This window comes from Uloborus diversus, chromosome 3, assembly GCF_026930045.1.
Source record: "Uloborus diversus isolate 005 chromosome 3, Udiv.v.3.1, whole genome shotgun sequence".
Lineage (NCBI taxonomy): Eukaryota > Metazoa > Arthropoda > Arachnida > Araneae > Uloboridae > Uloborus > Uloborus diversus.
The window spans coordinates 98794334-98814096 of record NC_072733.1 but is presented as its reverse complement, the minus strand read 5'-3'; the positions used below and the strand labels follow the sequence as shown (position 1 = coordinate 98814096).

General features: G+C 33.0%; 1 protein-coding gene across 1 annotated transcript in view; it reads left to right on the top strand.

The window, feature by feature from the left end:
- The window catches only part of LOC129218867 (uncharacterized), a 191709-nt gene that overhangs the window by 159066 nt on the left and 12880 nt on the right, over positions 1-19763 (top strand). Inside the window, exons 17-18 of the mRNA XM_054853188.1 lie at positions 11149-11217; positions 16891-16991. Coding sequence (XP_054709163.1) covers positions 11149-11217; positions 16891-16991 — 170 coding nt within the window. The remainder of the gene's footprint in view (positions 1-11148; positions 11218-16890; positions 16992-19763) is intronic.

Below are 19763 nucleotides of genomic sequence, written 5' to 3'. Positions count from 1 at the left end.
TTTTATTTTTATGTGATCAGGGGTGATTGTGTTCCGGTATTTTACCGGATTTCCGGTATTTTCATCTTGATTTCCGGTATCTTCATCTTCGAAAATACCGGAACTCCTATATTTTCAGCGAAACCCACTTTTGTAAAATTTTGGTTGATGTTTAATGAAACGCTGAAAGTCCAAATTGAAGACGTTTCGTTTGGTATAAAGCGTAAGCTACTGTCATGTTTTGCAATCTCTATGGTAATTATTGAAGAACAGCTGGGGTGGGAGATGGAATAAAGGCTAGACAAGAAGAGGAAGGAGGGTTACTTGATACTCCCCCTTAATATTTTCTTTTCAAGGTGACTAATAGCGTTTCTCTGTTGCATATCTTAATATGCAGATGATGTAACTAGGGTTGCCCAGTCCCCCCGACTGTGATGGCACCCCTCAATTTTACCAAGCCCCCTTTTCCCTCCAAAATCGCCCCATCCACTATTAAAAAGACTTAAATTCTTCTAAATTAATTTCTCCAAAAGTTTCTGTGGTATAATCTGCCTCATGACCCCCCCCCCCCCCGACACAAACACATGAAAATCCTTGCTGTAGCTATTCACCAAGATGGCCTAATGGAAAGTTCAGGTATTTTTTCATGGAGTCACAATCACCCCTGTGTGATACTTTAGACAGTTTGAATAGTGAAATTATTTCTAAAAGCTAAATGTGCTGTAACTTATAAAAATTTTCTTCAAGTCGTCATCAAAATAAACTTTTAAAGTTGAAAAAAAAACAAAAGAATTTAACTTACTTTAAAAATATACCAGGTTTTTAATTTTTAATATGTTATGTGGAGAACGTCTCACTTTTTTTGGCTGTTTTTTTTTTTTTTTTTGGGCTGTTTCTTAATTTTCTGCTTAAGTATGATTATCTCACATTTGTATACCTCTCCCCTCCCCCAAAAAAATAAATTAATTAATAAATAAATAAAATAAATATATTCATTTATACTAAAGTGATGAATATGTCAGTATTCATTTTATAATATTGTCTGTTTTTGCTTTATTTAAATGCAATTTTTCTTTAAAAAGTTTTTATAGTTACCATTTTTTTTTTTTTTTTTTTGCCCTTCTGATGTCTGCATTTAGCAATATGTATCATTTTGCATTTATTAAGAAAATTAAAGTTTTTTTTTCTTGTCGATACCTATTTAGCTTCATCCAAAGAATAGTAAATAAAATATGTTGATTTTCATGAAAACCCCAAGCTATAAAATTGAAATACTGACTGCGAGTTTTCAAATGTCATACAATTATACGCTGACTTGCTTGCTACATTCAATTTTTGTTTTCATTAAGTTTTGTTACATGCTGTTTCCAATCACTGGAACACATTAAAAAAAAAAAGAATGTAAGTGTCAAAAGTTATTATAATGTGAAAAAGTCAACTACAACTTGCTGCTTCATCTAGCAATAACCATTCTGAATAAATTATTTATTCATTGTAGTGACTAAATAGTTATTTAAAGGATACATTAACTATCTGAATTTGATTTGAAAGATTTATTTTAAGGTGAAATACAGTGAAACACCACCCAATATTCCTGAAAAAAAGGTCATTACGAGAGGCAATCACTCAGAAAAGTGTCAATTCTTGTGTTGCTTCAGCATCTTAATTTATTTTACTATTATTATTGAACAATACTTAAAAAAATTGTTAATGTGCTTTGTCTATAAGAACAGTTATGCATTTTAGAAAGAAAATTACTTGAACTTCTTTTAAGTATGACGAGATTCATGATTCTTTTTTTTTTCTCTTCCTATTCTCTCAAACATACCCGTTTTAGTAATTTCTTTTTTAATTCCAAAAAAAGGGCATCTTTATTAATGTCTTTCCTACTCTCTGAAATTGACATGATGAAGTTCATGTACATTTAAGTTTACTTGTGTGTATGTGAGGAGTCATGGGCTAAGATCAAAAAGTTATCTGCTGAATGACTTTATTCTCTCTTTTACCCTATCGTTGTCAGAAAGACATAAAATGTTCTATTCATAATCTTTATTTGTAAAAAAGAACTGCATTGGTTAATATACATATAGGAAAAAAGTAAAAAGAAAAAATTTTGAAAAAAAATAGAACCGACTTCAAAATTGCTCTAAAAAGTGATAAATAATTTTATTCTTTAAACACCATTGATAATGCTTTTAAACATAATTTTTGAAGTTGGCGCAAAAACAAAACGTAAAATCCAGTGTAACCATGCTTCGTTCATATTTTTTTTCAGAAAAGCATCCAAAGTTACGAACGAAACATTTATATCGCTATTCAAATATGCTGTCATCAATGCATAATGTATGTGATAGTGAAGAAACTGGTCCTGGTTAAATTTATAGTTGTATTTGAGTTATGGCTGTGAATGATTTTATCTATCGTTTTTGCGCCAACTTCAAAAATTATGTTTAAAAGCATTATCGATGGTGTTTAAAGAATAAAATTATTTTTCACTTTTTAGAGCAATTTTGAAGTCGGTTCTATTTTTTTTCAAATTTTTTTTATTTCATTCTTTTTAGTGTAAATGTAGGTATTTCAGAAATAATAAGAAGTTACCACAACGAAACTTCACATTTTTTTCTTAAAAATGCTCCATACTAAAAAAAAAAAAAAACTATTGACACGCGTTAAACTTTAAGCGATTGGCACTAAAAACTTATCTTTGTTCCTCTCTGGAAATCATGCGTAGTCAATTTAATTACAACCATTTAAGTATTACGTTTTTCCTAACTAATGTACATTCCACAGCATCTAAGTTGCTCATGATGCAATCCTGTATTTTCTTACTTAGCCCCGATCATCTGTTATCGGCATAGATGATAACGATAAAAATACTAACAGAGTAGTTGAGTCAAACCTAATGGGAGCATTGTGAAGGCTAAGCAGATCCTAATCACTGCATCACCTCGCTTCCAGGTTAGGTTTACCCCTACTATGGAGCCATAGCAATGAAGAAAGGAAGATTTTGATAATTCACATAGGGTTACTATAAATCAGCAGGGTTACTAAAATAAAATTATTTACGCCAAAAATGAGACGACAGCGCCAGATTCCCCATTATCGAAATATCCCTTGAAGAAATTTGATGCTTGCTTCAGAGAAGCCTTCACTCAAAATTATTATTACAATTAAAATTAATGTTACTGTTATGTGGCACCAAACTTTTATAACAATGAGTTTCATATTGTCGCGTAGATGAAGATAGCGAAGACAATGTGAAAGCCAAATGAAGCGAATACTCGTTAGTCTCAACTCGAGATCTTTATTCAGAACCACGAATGAACGTTACATCTCCTTATATACAACTTGAGAAAGTGCTGGAACTTTCCAGACTTGGAAAGATACAGAAATTAAAATAAGATTCGAGAAAATACGGGAAACAGTAGAAACGAAATTTTAGTAAAATTCACTTTGTCCTAGTCGGGATTTGAACCCGGGTCGCTCCTGTGAGAGGCGAGAATTCTACCACTGAGCGACCGTTATCCACGGATGAAAAGTGCGAACTTCGCTACAATATCATTTTAATCATTTAATAGGGAAATAGCATAAAATTTACTGTTTTCTGCCCATAACTTTTTTTCTAAAGAACAAATATGGTCAAACAAAGTAATGGGACCTAAGTTGAGCCATCCCCTATCCATTAAAAAAAGAATCATCAAAATTGGTTTACTAGGTGAGACGCTATGAGTGGACAAACAAAAAAAAAAACATACATACGGTATGAATTGATAACCGCCTCCTTTTTGAAGTCGGTTAAAAAGTAGATAAAATTATAAGTCCAGTCACTAACAAATGGTTTCCTGGTTTCTCCCAAAGGATTTCTACAATCTAGTCGACCGGGGAAACAATTGTTACTTTATACAATTAGCAGTTGTTGAAGATGATCATTGGTCACAGTACAAAGAAGTGACAGCTCATAGATTTTTCTGTACATGCAAGAAAATTGTAACGATGCTGAATGTATATGTACAGTCGAACTTGAATAATTCGAACGTCTTTAATTCGAATTCGTGAATAATTCGAATTTTTTTGTCGGTCCCTTGAAACTTGTATTCAAATTAATGCTACAAAATCTTGGTTATTTCGAAGTCCAACTTCTTTAATTCGAAGTTTTTTTCCTTTAGAAAAGAACAAAATGTAGTTTCAATGCAGTTTTTGAAAGGTGGCCGGGTTATTTTTAGCTACCATGGTAAATTCCGTGAGGAAGAGAAAGGGGTGGGGGGAGGGTATTCTTATCTGGGTTCTAGGAAACAGCGCGGGGATAAAAGGGGGAAAAGGAGTTTAGACCATCTGTCTCCAGGAGGTCTCCAGCCACCTGTTTTTTACACCCTCCGACAAGGTGATTCCCACCCCTTTTCTTGTAAATGACAAGTGATACTCTGGACAATGGGATAAATCATTGATGACACGTGCATGTTTAGCACGTGCATGTTTAGCATGTGTTAGCATATGTATATATATATATATATATATATATATATATATATATATACGCAATACAAGCATGTGGTGCATGTAGCCCAGTACTGTGATGCTCTGTAAATACTTGGAGCTTATACATTCCTCTCTTATCTTATTTTAAAATATTTTTGGTTTTTCAACCTTAGATGGAGTTTCCTCGGCTGACGAGTACTGGTTCCATTTATTAATTTTCTGTTCTTTAAAAAAAAATTGTGCTATGTAACATATTTTATTTTAACCTTAAAATCTTTCATAAGCTATTTACCTGCCTTAACTGATTGCTGCCTTTGAGCATATTTAAGCTTCAGTTCTGATATTTTTGTTTCTTTGTATATTTTTATGTGTTTAATATATATTTATATATACACATGTACAGTACTGGCCAGAATGGATGACTCACTTGTTTATTCCTATCATCGTGACATGACGTATTAGCACCCAGGAGCGGATCTAGAGGGGGGCCATGGGGGCCATGGCCCCTCCCAAAGTTTTGTGATTGTAGGAATTCTTTTAAGGAAAAAAAAGAAAAAAAAATATGAGAACATAACAAAATTTAACACATGTATTTTACTGAAAAAGAAGTATAGGCCTTAATTAGGAGATAAATTATATCCCTATCCTCAAAACAAAACTTTTATTTCCAAAATTTTTCTCCATCTTTTACATCATTTCTTGATTCCAACTACAGACACTTGGACGATCTCTAAATGCTGCGGTTCTCAGAGTTGTTCTCCTATTATTCGCAAGACCAAAGAGAGCCTAAATTTTTGTTTTTATGGCTTTAATTTTGGAACTAGGAGGAGAACCCCCTTTTCCCATGCCCTTTCACAAATGCCTTGATATGTAGCAAAAAATTGCATTTTAAGTCTTTTATTTGGAAAAAAATGTCAACGGAAATTAACTTATCCAGCTCTTATCACTTAACTTGCTTAAAAGCAACTTAAATGATTTTTTTTAGGACTTCAATCACAAACGAGTTTTGGTAGGACCCCCTTCCTCCCTAGTTTATATCGTGATGATAGCTTTAAAAGGAGGTTTTTTGGAAGAGTTCACGATTCTTCCATCCTTTTCTAAAATATGTATAAATATTGTTAAAAATCGAATTTTTAGAGCCTCAAAGGCAAAATATTTCCAGGAAGGAAGGATTCTAAGCACCTTCACACTTCCTTTAATGCAAGCAAACATTACCTAAAGGTGCATTTTTAGGCTGGACAGCTGAAGAGCTAGAAGAGCACTTTACCTCTTCCAACTTCTCAATGTATAATGACAGAATATTTTGGTTTCTAAGCTTTATTTTCAAAAAGTATTTTGGGGCCAGCGCCCGAAAAATGACCTTTCTCCGTACATCAAAAATAGACAAAATGCGTTTTTAGTTTCCTAATTTTCAAAAATTACTCGGAAATTTAAATTTTGAAACACTTTTGAAGGAAATTTCTAAATCCACCGCCTCACCTAATATCTCGATACCCCGAAAATCAAGTTTTTAAAACTTAATTTTAATAAAATTTCTGGGGAGTTATCAGGGCCCAATTTCCCAATAGGCAGAGTAGGCAGCTGCCTAGGGCGGTGAACCCTTAAGGGGTGGCAAATTTGCTATTATAATACACATTTTTTGAATTAACTTGTTATTCTTGAAAGTAAAATATTAGCATTCTTTCATTTTCCAGAGACAATTTTTTCTTATAATTTAATAATGTTTACTTTCACTCATCTTATGAAAGTCAAATGTTTTTCAATCATGGTATTTGCCGAATCGTCAGCAAAATTTGCTGAATAAAAAATTTTTTGGGAGATCACTGTGATCATTTCATCAGGGCGCCTCAGAATGTGAAACGCCATCCTTTCTTCATACGTTTGACAGTTTGAATCTGGGGAACACTTTTTTACGTTTTTTTGAGTCGAGGATATTTTGCTTCTTTTAGGGCCGGAGGGGGCGGCAGATTTCAAATTTGCCTTAGGAGCGGCATGGAGCTAAATTTGGCTCTGGGGAGTTTGTTTAAAAATTTCGGATGGCCACTCCCAAAACAATCGGCTGGATCCGCCACTGTTAGCACCAGATGTTTGTTTTAGCTGTCTGCCAAATTGAAGGTGTTCTTGATTAGTATTTGGTTAATTAATTAAATGTGTTTGCCGTGTATTGATGTACAAATTTTTTCAGAAGGGTGAAATAATATCCAAATGCCTGGTAAAAGAATTTTATGCGAAATACGTGCACAAATAAAGATTCTGAACTAAGATGGTTATAGTACTCGGGAAATTGCTGCCAGATTACAATTAGCACAAAAGACATATTCCAGGTCTGTAATTAATTTTAAAACAACCGGAAATTATGGATATTCAAAGCCAAAAGGTCTTCAGAAGAGCACAAGCTTAAATTGTCTCCCAAAAAACATTGCTGACCGACTGACATTTTGTAAAACGTATCAGGGGTGGACTGCAGAGCAATGGAAACATATGGTATGGTCAGATGAGACTCAAGTATCATAGTTTTATGTATTTTGTAGAAACATACGACCTCAAAAAAAAAAAAAGAGACTGTTAACGCTACAATATTTCTACCATAAAGAATGCTGTAAAGCTCATGATCTGAGCAAAAGGAAGATGTGGATTGTGATTCATGCCTGAAAGCACATCAATCAATGGAACTGTTTATCTTGATGTGGGAAAAGGGAAGTTACCATTGTTTATAAGTATAAACCAGAGCACACACTTCCAACATGATGGAGCACCTTGCCACCAGACTAAATCTGTTAAGACATGGATTGCAAGGAAGGGGTTTCAGATCCTTGAGCAGTGGCCCGGAAATTCCGCGGATCTAAACACAATCGAGAACTGTTGGGTAATTTTAAAGCACAAAGTTGCTGAGCGTAACCCAATTTCACTTTTGAACTTAAGAGAAACTATAAAACAAGTGTGAATTACAGAAATTACACCAGACTATTGCAATAATTAGGCATTTCCATGACTGCTCGTATCCAAGCTGTATATATATAAAAAAAGGTTTCCACACCAAATATTGAACCCTTTCTCAATTATTGTGTACTGTGCTTATATAACTAAAATTAATAATGCCCATAAAATAAATACTTAATTAAATGCTATTATTCTTTTGCATTCATAAACATCACAGTTTGTTGTGGTGAGTCATCCATTCTGGCTAGTAATGTATATATACAGGTATAGGACAAAATAATAGGAACACCTGTGAAAAAAATTAAAATCTCTAATTAATAAGGGGTTGGGCCACCATTTTCCTGAATGACAGCTTGTGTTACAACAAATAAAGGTCTTGAATATAGTTCATTAGAATTCACACCCATTTCTCATGGAAGACCGCCTCGAGTTCAGATAGAGTGGGTGAAGGAGGAAACCACGCATGGACTTTGTTCTCTAAAAACCCCCCAAAGGCTCAATGATGTTTAGATCAGGGACCTGGGGACGCCACATTAGGTGTTCTTGTTTGTCTTCTTCATTGTCATATTCATGTAACCATGTTTAAGCACAGTGGTGCTTGTGAATTGGGGTGTTGTCATCTTGGAACACCACCCTTATGAAAATGGTCTATAAAATTTTATAAGAAAATTCTTTAGAAATACCTATATAGAGTCTTATAGAATTATGGCCCAATTTTCTATTGGACGTTTTATATAGAATTCCATAGAGAAAAATTCTATAGGTTTCTATAAAATTAGCTCTATAGAATTCTATAGGGTTATTTTTGTAGAATCCTATAGAAATGTCCTATAGAAAATTGGGCCATAATTCTATAAAACTCTATACAGGTATTTCTTATAGAACCTCTATAGATCTTCTTATAGAACTTCTATAGATCTTTTTATAGAGCCACTATAGAAATTCCTACACAGCCTCTAGATCCTATTAAGAGTCTCATAAAACACAATGACAATGCTTTACATAATTAATATACGTTTGACAAAACCAAATTATGCCTAAAAATATTAGGTGCAGCAATTTATTACAACGATTACACATTATTGTTAGATAAAGACACTTTATAACACTGGACAGTGGTACCATTTGGGGGTGCTAAATAAATATTTAAACCCCTATCAGTATTAAAAACAATGTTAACACATCCAGACTTTCAGTTATTGTTACTTACATATAAATTTTTAATGCAAAAATCACTAGTAAATTAATGTCATTACTCAGTCATGAGCTTTATTTATTTAGTAAAATCAAATGCTATTTCCGATGCATAATGAAGTTCATTCTGGATTTAAAATTCAAGTTTTGTTTTATAATTACTATTTATAAGTTTTTTCATTCCCAATTTGTTTAAAAAACAATAAAAATATAAATATAACAAAACAACACAAAAATAATGCATACTTTCTAACGAATTCGGCAAGGTTCAGCTATTTTCATCGCAACGCATAGACGATTGCACGTGCAAGATGGACGATTATCGCCGTTCGGGGCAGAAAAGGAAAACAGACTGGCGCATGCGCAAAGAGATTGAGAGAAATATTGCTGGCAAACTCTTGTGACAAAATACGGAGTTGCATCTTGGAATTTTTATTATTTTATTTACTAAACAATGACAAAGATTTGTACAATTTCTCACACACTTAGAATTAATTTCAATGTTTAGAAGTTTTATTTTTACTATAAAATAACTTAAACATTGTAAATAATAAATAATTTTCATCTTTTATGAGTATATTTTTTTTATTTAATTAAGTTTTTTTTTTCATTGAACTATGACAAAATGCAACAGTATTATTAAAGGCCATACTACAATCCGCTATTGTAATAAAAAATATGACCTTAACAAATAATTGTTAAAATAATTATTCGTAAAATTAAATAGATTAATTAGGAATTAAACCATTTCATTTTAGGGATTAAACTTCCTAATTAATTAGGGGTTTTTAACCTTTCCAAACTAGAAGTATTATATAAACGCTAATGAAAACTATAATTGTAAACAAAATGAATGAATTCTCTACTTTTTACAAAATTCTACAGTAAGGGAAGTTTTCTGTTCAAATTCTATAGAATTTTATAGAATTTATTATCTATAGAAACCTTATGGACAAATTCTATAGCAGTTTCTATAGAACTTTATAGATGAGATTCTCTATAGAAACTTCATTCTCAAGTTCTATATGGATATCTATAGAATTATATAGAAATAGTTTCTATAGGAACTTTCTTATAGACTTCTATATAATTTTCTACGGAATTCTATTAAGCTCTATCAACCATTTTCGTAAGGGTAGACGTTCTTCCGAAAAGAGTCTGAAGCATAGGGGGCAGACAATCGGCAAGAATGATGCGATAATGTTCACATGTGATTCTCCCCCTCAGGATAACAAGAGACCCCAATAGAAGATATTGCTCCTCACACCATCATAGAACCCCTTCCATGCATGCTTCACGGTAGGAAGCAAGCTGTCAGTATGATATGCTTCTGCTGGTGTTCCCAGAGGAACCCACGTCCGGTATTTTAGAATAGTGTAAATGATGACTCGTCAGACCCTACGACTTGTTCCTAATGCAGTTGTCTCCAGTTTAGGTGATCTCTGTACCACTGTAGTCTCTTCATAGCATTTTGCGTCAAAGCTAACGGTTTTAAAATGGCTACTCTGCCATGAAAATGGACAGCAAACATGTTGAATAATTTTCATTGATACGAGGCTCTGAATGTTTGTATTCATTTCAGACGTTATCTGCGGCAGTGTAGTCTTGCGTTTTGGGGGGGGGGGGGACACTCCTCTTCAACACTCGTCGATCACGATCTTTCAACTTCGACTTTTGCCCACTGTTGTGCCTCGCAGAAGTCATCTTCCCCAAATCTGTTTAGGCTGTCATAGCCCTTGATAAAATGGTCGTTGAAACATCCAGAAGACTGTTCTGGACACTAACACTCAAGTGAGATCCAATTACCATGCCTTTTTGGACCTCAGAGAGGTCGGACATAATCACGCTTTGCTACATACAGAATTTTTCTATTCAACCCTCACACTGCCAAATGCTTGGTTGATACATTCCCTACCACTGCCACTTGGTGGCAAACTGTTTCAACACGTTTCGGTCGTTTATCAGGCGGTCGAAAAAAGACTCTATTTTAACTGGGTGTTTGTCCTATACCTGTGTGTATATATATATATATATATATATATATATATATATATATATATATATATATATATATATATATATATATATATATATATACTTTCATTCCTTTGTTTTACTGTTATTTTTTCATGTTTTGCAATGAAAAAAAGATGAAATTGGAGGCAAATTTTTTTCATCAATAAAAAATCTACTACCAACTTTTTTCAATGCATAAATTATTTTTTAAATGTTATTTCTTTTTTATTCTACGTTTTCTTTTGGAAAAGATTTAATTAGTTTTCATACAAAAAGCTGCCAAATTATTTGCATAAAAATTGTGCTTCTTTTTCAAATTTTAAGAAGTTATATTTGAAATAATTTGTATCCAAAGCCAGTTGAGTGAATCTTTATGTCATGTTAGAAAATCGATGTTGGCATAGGGTCAGATAAGACTCATTTAGTTTGAAATAGAACTTCTATGTATTTTATGAATAATTATATTATTATTTTTGTCTAATATGTTATGCTTTCATTTTTTATTATTTATAAAGTTTATTATAGCATAAATATTTTTCCTAGCTCATTTAAGATATGCCAACCGAAAACCACTTTTTATTTTGCCACTGAAACCCTTGTGGATTTAAAGAAGTAAGTATTTTTATATTTACAATTATTAATTTTTGATTGGCATTTCCTTTATTGTTTGGTCAATTCTGCCCCATTTCCCGGAGCGAAACAGGAAATAAAACTTATTTTTGTATTGATATTAACAATATTCTTCCAGATAAATTCTAATCTTTTCTTTTAAGTTATTGAAGTAAACATAATAAGCAATCTATTGTAACTTAATTCGTGTTTTACATGATCTTGTATGACCATTAGGGTGAGTCAAAAAAAAATTTTTTTTTTTTTTTTTTGAAATTTTAAGAGGCAGGGGATTAAAAAGGTGTATTAATGGTCTCAAACTAGCATGTGTGAAATTTTATTCCATTCTGATAAGTCTTTTTGCCTCCAGATTGAGTTTGAAGTTTGGATTTCTTTACCCAAATAGGATATGTTCCATATAAGATTGCAATATACAAATACAAAAGTGACGACCAGCAACAGGCTCTGGGCCCAGCTAGACTGGTCCTAGTCAATTTACAATCCCCAGTGAAGATCAATGGCCCTCTTAAAACTATCCACTCCTTTGCTCATTACCACCTCTTCTGGTAAACTGTTCCAAGGTTCCACCACCCTGCTAAAATGGCAGGAAATTTTTAATAAATTTTTAATAAATGTTGCTTTGTTTACAGAAACAAGTGATGAAACTTTCAATTTGCACCTGGTTTAAATTCACACTTTCCATTTTAGGTATTAGAATTGGCTGAAATGTGTGAATTAGGTCAAATGCTCCCTACCTACCGTTCAATGTAAATGAGTGAGAAATGCTAAAAGTCTACCTCTTGAAATGCAGCAGCAATCTTTTGAAATCCTATCCGAAAATAATTAAGTAAATAATCAGAATCATTTTACCAAGCTAGTAAATTGCTATTTGACACTTCATCTTTCAAATGCAAAGATATTAACAACTACTTTTGTCCGGGGAAAGAAAACCATAAGAGAGGGAGAGAAATTGTAGCTTCAAGCCTCAAGAAAAAAGTGAAGGCAGTTTTAGTATCATTACTTCATTGCAACTCGTCTATCGGATACGGACAGTGAGGATGAATTCAACAGAGGCGTCGCTAGACCCGACTTTCGGGGGGGGGGGGGGTGACTTCTTTTATATATATATATGTGTATATATATATGTGTATACATATATATATATATATATATATATATATATATATATATATATGTGTGTGTGTGAGTGTGAACGTGTGTGTGTGTAAATTTTTTTTTGTATTAAAAAAAAATAGAGGGAGGTGAATCTTACATACTTTGGAATTGGGTGCCCCAATTCCGATACAAACGACGAGTCAAACGAGTCAAACAAAACAAAAGCAAAGAATTTTTTTTTTAATGTTATGGAAAAATCAACTTTTTTTCTTTTCCCTCCATTTAATTTAAAGTGAAATTTTCTAGCAACGTCTTGTCAAAACCAGTCTATCCAAATCAGGGGGAAATCACATATCTGATGAGCGTGTTCCGTTCATTTCAGTGTGACTGCTTAATTTAGAGGCTAACACACATCTACAAAAGCTGGCATCCCTGAAAGTTAATAGATACTTCCATTTCCGCCTGTAAACTGGATGTTTGACTTTCAATCTCATCGGTGGTCAGAATATAAAGACTATTTTTACCAACTTGGTTTGCACTAAAAGTATGAAATAAAATAAAGACTTCTTGAATTATAACCCGCAAAAAATAAAATTGCTTTTCATATCGTTATATTTATATGTTCCTTTTTATGTATTTATATTTATGCTAATTCTAAAGCAGTTAATAAAATTTGAATAAAAAAAGTTAGGGAAGAAATATAGGTAGTAGAAAGTTATTTGCTCAAATGCATACCATCTGTTCTCCTCACAAGTCTTTATTTTTAATTTTATTAGCTGCTTTAGAATTTTCATAAATATCTATTTGAGAGAGCAACAGCAATTTTCGAGTATTATAAACAGAAGTCTTTTTTATTTTCTACTTTTTAATGCAAACCATGATAACAGAAATAATCTAGATTCATTTCGTTTTTAAACATTTTATTCATGTAATGCTATGCAGTTTTTCTTTTGAATTAAAATAAAATTACCTTCAGAAGGGTCCGATGGGACTAATGCTGCTTTGCAGACTGTTCTTCGTTATCTTCAGACGACGTTAACTTTCTCCTTTTAGAGCTATCCTTTTCATCATTTTAATTTTTTTGTTTGGGTTAAAAAAGCTTGTTATCGGTTTTGCTCGCTTCATTATGCAACAACTTTCACTTAGAATGTACTATTTTAAACAGACTGCACAATCCCAAAAGAATATGCAGTAAATACTGGCTGAAAAATCAATGTGATTGCAATGGATACTCTGGTTAGCAAAGGTCGTTTTGACTATGACCTATTACACACACGAGACCAGACCAACAAAAACCTCTATCGTCTCGAATTCCGATTATGCTATCATTTTCGGATTCGAAGCCCAATGATCTTTAAAGCAGCAAACAAAAACATTTTCTTCAACTCAGAAACAGAGGAATTGTCTTCAAGAGTTGAGGAGGCAGTGGAAAAAAGGGAGAAATGTGTTCCTTGAATAGGCTTTCCAGGAAGATTAACCAAAGGACAGTTGTTTCGTGCACTTTCTTGGAAGAAGAGTAAAGGGGTGAAATTCACAGGCTTGACATGTAAGATGAACATTTCAAGATCATGGTTGAAGGTCATTCAAGTTAAAAGCCATTTCCCTCTGTTATCTGGATTAGTACTGTTCTTTGGTTGCTCTCTTTCTTAAAATTGTGATTCCTTAGAAAACTGAAATGATAGGAGTGAAAAGAAAGTAAGTTTTTTCAAATAATGAAAAAAGGAAAACCGTAGAATACTGGCCAAGTTAGATTTGCAGCAATTGCTAACCTCAAAAGGATAAATAATGAATCCAAAAAAAAAAAAAAAAATCAGGGACCAAAAGCAATAAAAGACTTTTTCTTGAAAAAGATATGCTTAAAGTTTCTTTTATTGTCAAATAATTCCTTAAACTTGCAATAAAGCACTTAATAATGTAATAATAGAATGAATACCTAACAAAACTAATAAAGAGGAATTTTAATCAAGAGCTCATATTGTCTTTAGTATCGATTTCAAATTTTCACCATCATATTTCAAATTTCTATAAAAAGTTTCTTAAAGCCCCCGTATCTCAAAACCTCTTTATCTCGATTTTTTTCTTTAATGTGAAATTCGAAATATACAGATTCGATTGTATGCAATATTCCCACAAGCGCGGCTCATAAAATTAAACATATTTAACAATTTGCAGAATCTATGACAAAGAAAGGCTGCATATACGTGAATTTAACAAATCAATCTCATTTCTAAAGTGAAGTGTTAAATTTCGCTCAATTATGAAAAAATTGTCGCAGCAGAGGGAGTCGTCTTTATGCTTGAGGGTTACACATGGAGCAGATTTTCAATGGCATTGAGGGGGGGAGGAAGCAAAGTGAATTTTTGACCTTTGTTACTCAGAAAAAAGTCATTTGATTTTTTTTCTTTTTCTTTTTCTCTCTCTTTTTTTTTTGAGACTAACGTTCGGGGGGTTATCCCCAACCCCCCCCCCCTTAGCTACGCCCCTGGAATTCAAGGGACCTTTACAAGCTTCAAACTCCAAATGCTTATATTGATAAATTTACTACAAGCAATACAGTGGACTTTAATTTGCTCTCATGGACATGTGATAGATACGAAGTATCAGACAGGGCTGGAGCAGCTATTGCTTTAGCAGTACTTTGCCCCACCACTTCAGAAATTATTGAGAAAAACATGCTTTGTCGGAGGTGCAAAATAGCACGAAAATCTGCCCACGCAAGAGCCAAAGTCTGGCAAGATGTTTCATGTTCTATGACTAAGTCGTGCTAATCAAATTCTACGTGGGAACCAATAGCCTTTTTCTCAATGAAACTTAACAAAAGTCAACAAAATGGTCAACCTATGATAGGGAATTGTTTGCAATTTACTCTGCTATTCAAAAATTCAAACACATGTTAGAGGGCAGAATTTTTCCCATATATATGGATCAAAAGCCACTTACTCATGCTTTTAAACAAAATCCAAACACATGTTCCCCAAGGCAATTATGCCATTTAGATTTCATTTCGCAGTACTCCACAGACATTCGGCAAGTGAAAGGCTCAGAAAACGTGGTAGCAGATACACTCTTGCGAATCGAAGTTGAGTTGATTACCAAAGCTGCAAATTTAAATTTTAAAGAATTTGGAAATGCACAGAAAATTGATCCAGAAACTCAAACTTTCTCGAAGACAATACGTCATCTTTAAAATTTAGAGCTCAAACCATGCCAAACTGTGGACTGCAATTTACTTTGTGATACTTCAACAGGTGTTCCACGTCCATTCGTTCCTGTTTCTTTTCGAAACTAATATTTGTTCATCTTCATAACATGGCACATCCAGGAATCGCAGCTTCAACCAAGCTCATCTGTGCACGATATGTATGGCTTAATATAAAGTGCTAAATAAAGCAGTGGGTGCAGTGCAGTGAATCATGCCAAAAATCAAAAGTACACAGACACTCCAAAATGCCTCTAGGTACATTTTCTCTTCCTGATGCCAGATTCTTGCACATTCATTCGATATCGTGAGTCCCTTGCCACCATCTGACGGTAAAACATATATTCTCACTGTGATTGACCGCTTTTCCAGATGGCCAGAAGCAGTACCCATATCTGACATTAAAGCATCAACCGTATGCCGTGAAATATGTTGCTTTATATTTGTACTGAAAACATGAGTATACTACTTTTGAAAACAATTTTTAAGTTTAACAATTGAGGTAGTGGGAAGCAAAGTGATGTAAGTGGATATTTTCAAATTTTGACTAAAACGCCTTTAAAGATAACACCCTAGGTAGGCTTTCATTCATTTTTTTTTTCTAAATCATGCTATACAGCAGCACCTACCAGGTCTACTGGTACTATCGCTTTCCCCAAGACAGAGGAGAGGTTCCCTTACTATTTGTTCTGGTTATCTCCAAATTTTTAATTTTGCCATTCATCCCTTTACTTCTCACTGCCTCAATTGTGAATGTAACTGATTTTGTATGTGTTCAGTTTCTTAAAAAGCTCAAAAATATTATTTGTATCGTGGAGTAAAAAAGAATTGCAAAAAAATGCAATTCTTTTTTACTGTTGCTTCAAATCTACTTGATCCTTAATTTAATGGTTTGAAATGCACCAGTTGCAGTTCAGTTTTTTGAATGATATTTGTAACTTATATGCATTGCAGATGTTGTTAAACTGTTTTTTTATTTTTATTTATTTATTTTTTTTATAATGTGAATGGTAGTTTGTAAATACTTTGAGGTAAGAGAGAGCTTAAGAAATCAGTATTGCTTGTATATTTAATTAATTCATGCTTTTTTCATTTTTGTCATATGTTATTTTCAGTATTATTTTTTTTTTTTTTTTGAATAATCAAAAAAATGGATCATAAATATTTTCCTATCACTACTATTTATTCCTTTCAAAGGAATGATTTTTGATTCTGTAAAGTAAAGCTACTTAACCAGAACAAAACTACGGCATTCTCTTAAATTGTTATTATGCACACTTATGCACTTAAAGCATTATTCATGCATACTAGGCTTTTATGTAGCATCATGTGGAAGTAATTACTCAATCTTTTTTTGTCAGGTGGATGAATAAAATGGGGCTGGCTGCCATAGCATATGATGCATCTTTAAATGTTTCTAGAAATGGAATATCAAATTCTAAATCAGTTTTAGGAGTTGTCAGTAAGTAAATCTTCTCATTGAGAATATTTAATTAAATATGTTTATCAACACTTGTTTTTTTTTTTATCTGTTTAGTGCTGTGCAAGTAACCCCAAGCATGAGTAAAAAAACTGGTCAAAACTGATACTTTTTTTGACACAAAATGAACATATAAATAAGTATAGTGTAAGTTATTTTTGACAATTTCAGATGGGGGGGGGGGTAAAAGTTATAGTAAGAAAAATACAAACAATGTGTAAACAATTTCATTCCATCAGATATGGGCATGTGCAAATTTGCCATTAACTTTCGCTCATGTTAGACGCAGGCAAGGGGGGGATTGAAACGGGGGAAAAAATCCCTCTAAATTTGTGTCTTAAGTATGTTGTCCTAATAAATCTAATTTATGTTCATTTTTTTAATTAAAGTTTTTTTTTATTTTGCACAATTATTATAATTTTATTCTATGGTTTTCATTAAATAAGGTCATCAAAATAGATAATAAAAACTTTTTTTTTTTTTAAATCTGATGTTCCCAGCATATTGTTGTTGTTTTTTTATTACTCAACTGTTTCTGATTCAAGATGTATAACAAACATCGATATAGAAATTTGGCTGTGGGCTTTTATTTTGCAAAGTTCATTCAAAGGTAATGATGGAACAAGTTTTCCCTGTACTTAAATGATTACTTAAATGTACTTAAATGATATAATTTGCATTTTAAAAGCCCACAGTCCCTTCTTATATTGAAGTTAACAAAAATTGCATTTATAGTAGCAATGTTTTCAATAGCTAGTTTTCTGTTACTCAAAGAACTTTCTACTTCACCAATCCCTCTGATCAAAGTCTGTTTTCTTCTTAGAAAGAGAGTTTGTCACAAAAAGTTTAACTCATTCTAATGATTTCACTGGCCTGTTTCCTCTTTTAGTTTGTAAATCAAAACTTAAATTTCCGACACTTGATTCATCTGACTTACATTCTTCAACTCAGGCATTAAAATTCCTGTTCAGTTTTTAAGCAATGATAACCTTTCTAATTCATCTATTTTCATCTTTAGAATTGCTAGATATTGCCACATGCTTTTTCTTGAGACATCTACCATTCTGCCAATCTACATTCTGCCAATCAAAGCCCACTGAAGTCTCAACAAAGTCCTAGATTACCTTAAGTTAAACCATTAATTATTTGAATTAATATACAGGGTGTTTCTGAACTCTTGGACACAACTTTAAGGGGTGATAGTACACATCAGGACAAACAATATAATGTCAAAAATAAGGGTCCCATACGTCTTCCGAAGGTGATAGGCGCCATTAAAGTTTAGGGTCCAAAATTTCAAATGATCATTAAAAACGTAAAAATTGGTCAATTCATTTGCGATTTTTGATAAGATTATTCTTTTTATCATTATTTATCAGTATTATTATCAGTATTATTTGTTGGAAATAAATTTTGAACATGCAGTTTAAAAAATGCTGATAGAAAGCGCTTTAGACTTAAGAGTAACAAACAACTATTCTTTGTCACTATTTTCGAATCTCATCAAATGTTTTCTAATGCTTGGACTTAAACTTAAATTTTCAGCACAAAATCAGAATCATCGGGAGTGATTACGTTGCACAAAGTGAATTTTGTTCAAAAGTTGAAATACACTCTGTCACAAAAGAAATGTATTCACCCAGAAGGAAATGAGTGATCTTCATGAAACTTAAAATGCATGTGGCCTATGAGAAGATAAGGAAATGATTACAAGTTCAGAACAAAAGATTGTTTTATGAAGAAGTTATGACACAATAAAGGTTAAAAAGAACCGTAAGTTGTATTACCTCCTCTAGCAGCTATACAAGACAAAATACTACATGGTATAGACTGAAATAGGTTACCTATGACCACAGAAACTAAATCGGGATTTATCATTGAAGATAATATGCCTCCTGCCTGTCACAACCCAACTAATCAAATGTAGGGAAAATCCAATCCATCACAATGGACGCCGGTTCGAGATACCAGCTTCTTCCAGTCTACTCGGGATTAGTTTTCTTGATACCGTCAGTTTCTTGGATGGTGTTAAAGGCATGGAACTAATGTTAGCGACCTTGTTGATAGGGTAGTGGCCGCTCTATGATGGACGATCTTTGCGCTCATTTCTGTTTCTATAATGCTTTAAACCAACGGCAATGGAGTAATTCATTTATTTTCACCTACGCTAAGATACTACCATATCGCTCCAACCGAGGTGGCGGCAGATAAATTCGTACAACCAACCTGTTTCTCAGAGACTTACTGTACGTCTCTTTAAAAAGTCTAATAACTGTTCATACTCTTCTGAAAGGTCGTCCTAGACCAATAGCGTCATTACAACTCGACAGTTTCGTTTGAAGTGCCCTTTGACACAAGCTTTCCCACTTTCAATCGTACCTATCTGTGCATCTTGTATGCTTATAGCGGGCTTACCCTTTACTGACTAGTGATGAAATTTAAATCATCTCTTACCAAACTACATTCCTCTTTGCAGCTCAATTTACTCTTGATACATACTTTTTTTTGTGACAAAGTACATTTCAGCCTTTGAAGACAGTTCAGTTTTTGCGACTTAATCACTCCCAACAATTCAGATTTTAAGCTCAAAACATAAGTTTATTTCTAAGCAATAGAAAGCATTTAATGAGATTCAATAATAGTGGTAAAAAAAGTTGTTCGTTACTCCAAAGTCTAAAGCGACCTCTATTGGCATTTTTCAAACTAAATCTTCAAAATTCGTTTTCAAGAAAATACTGATAAACAGAAGACTCT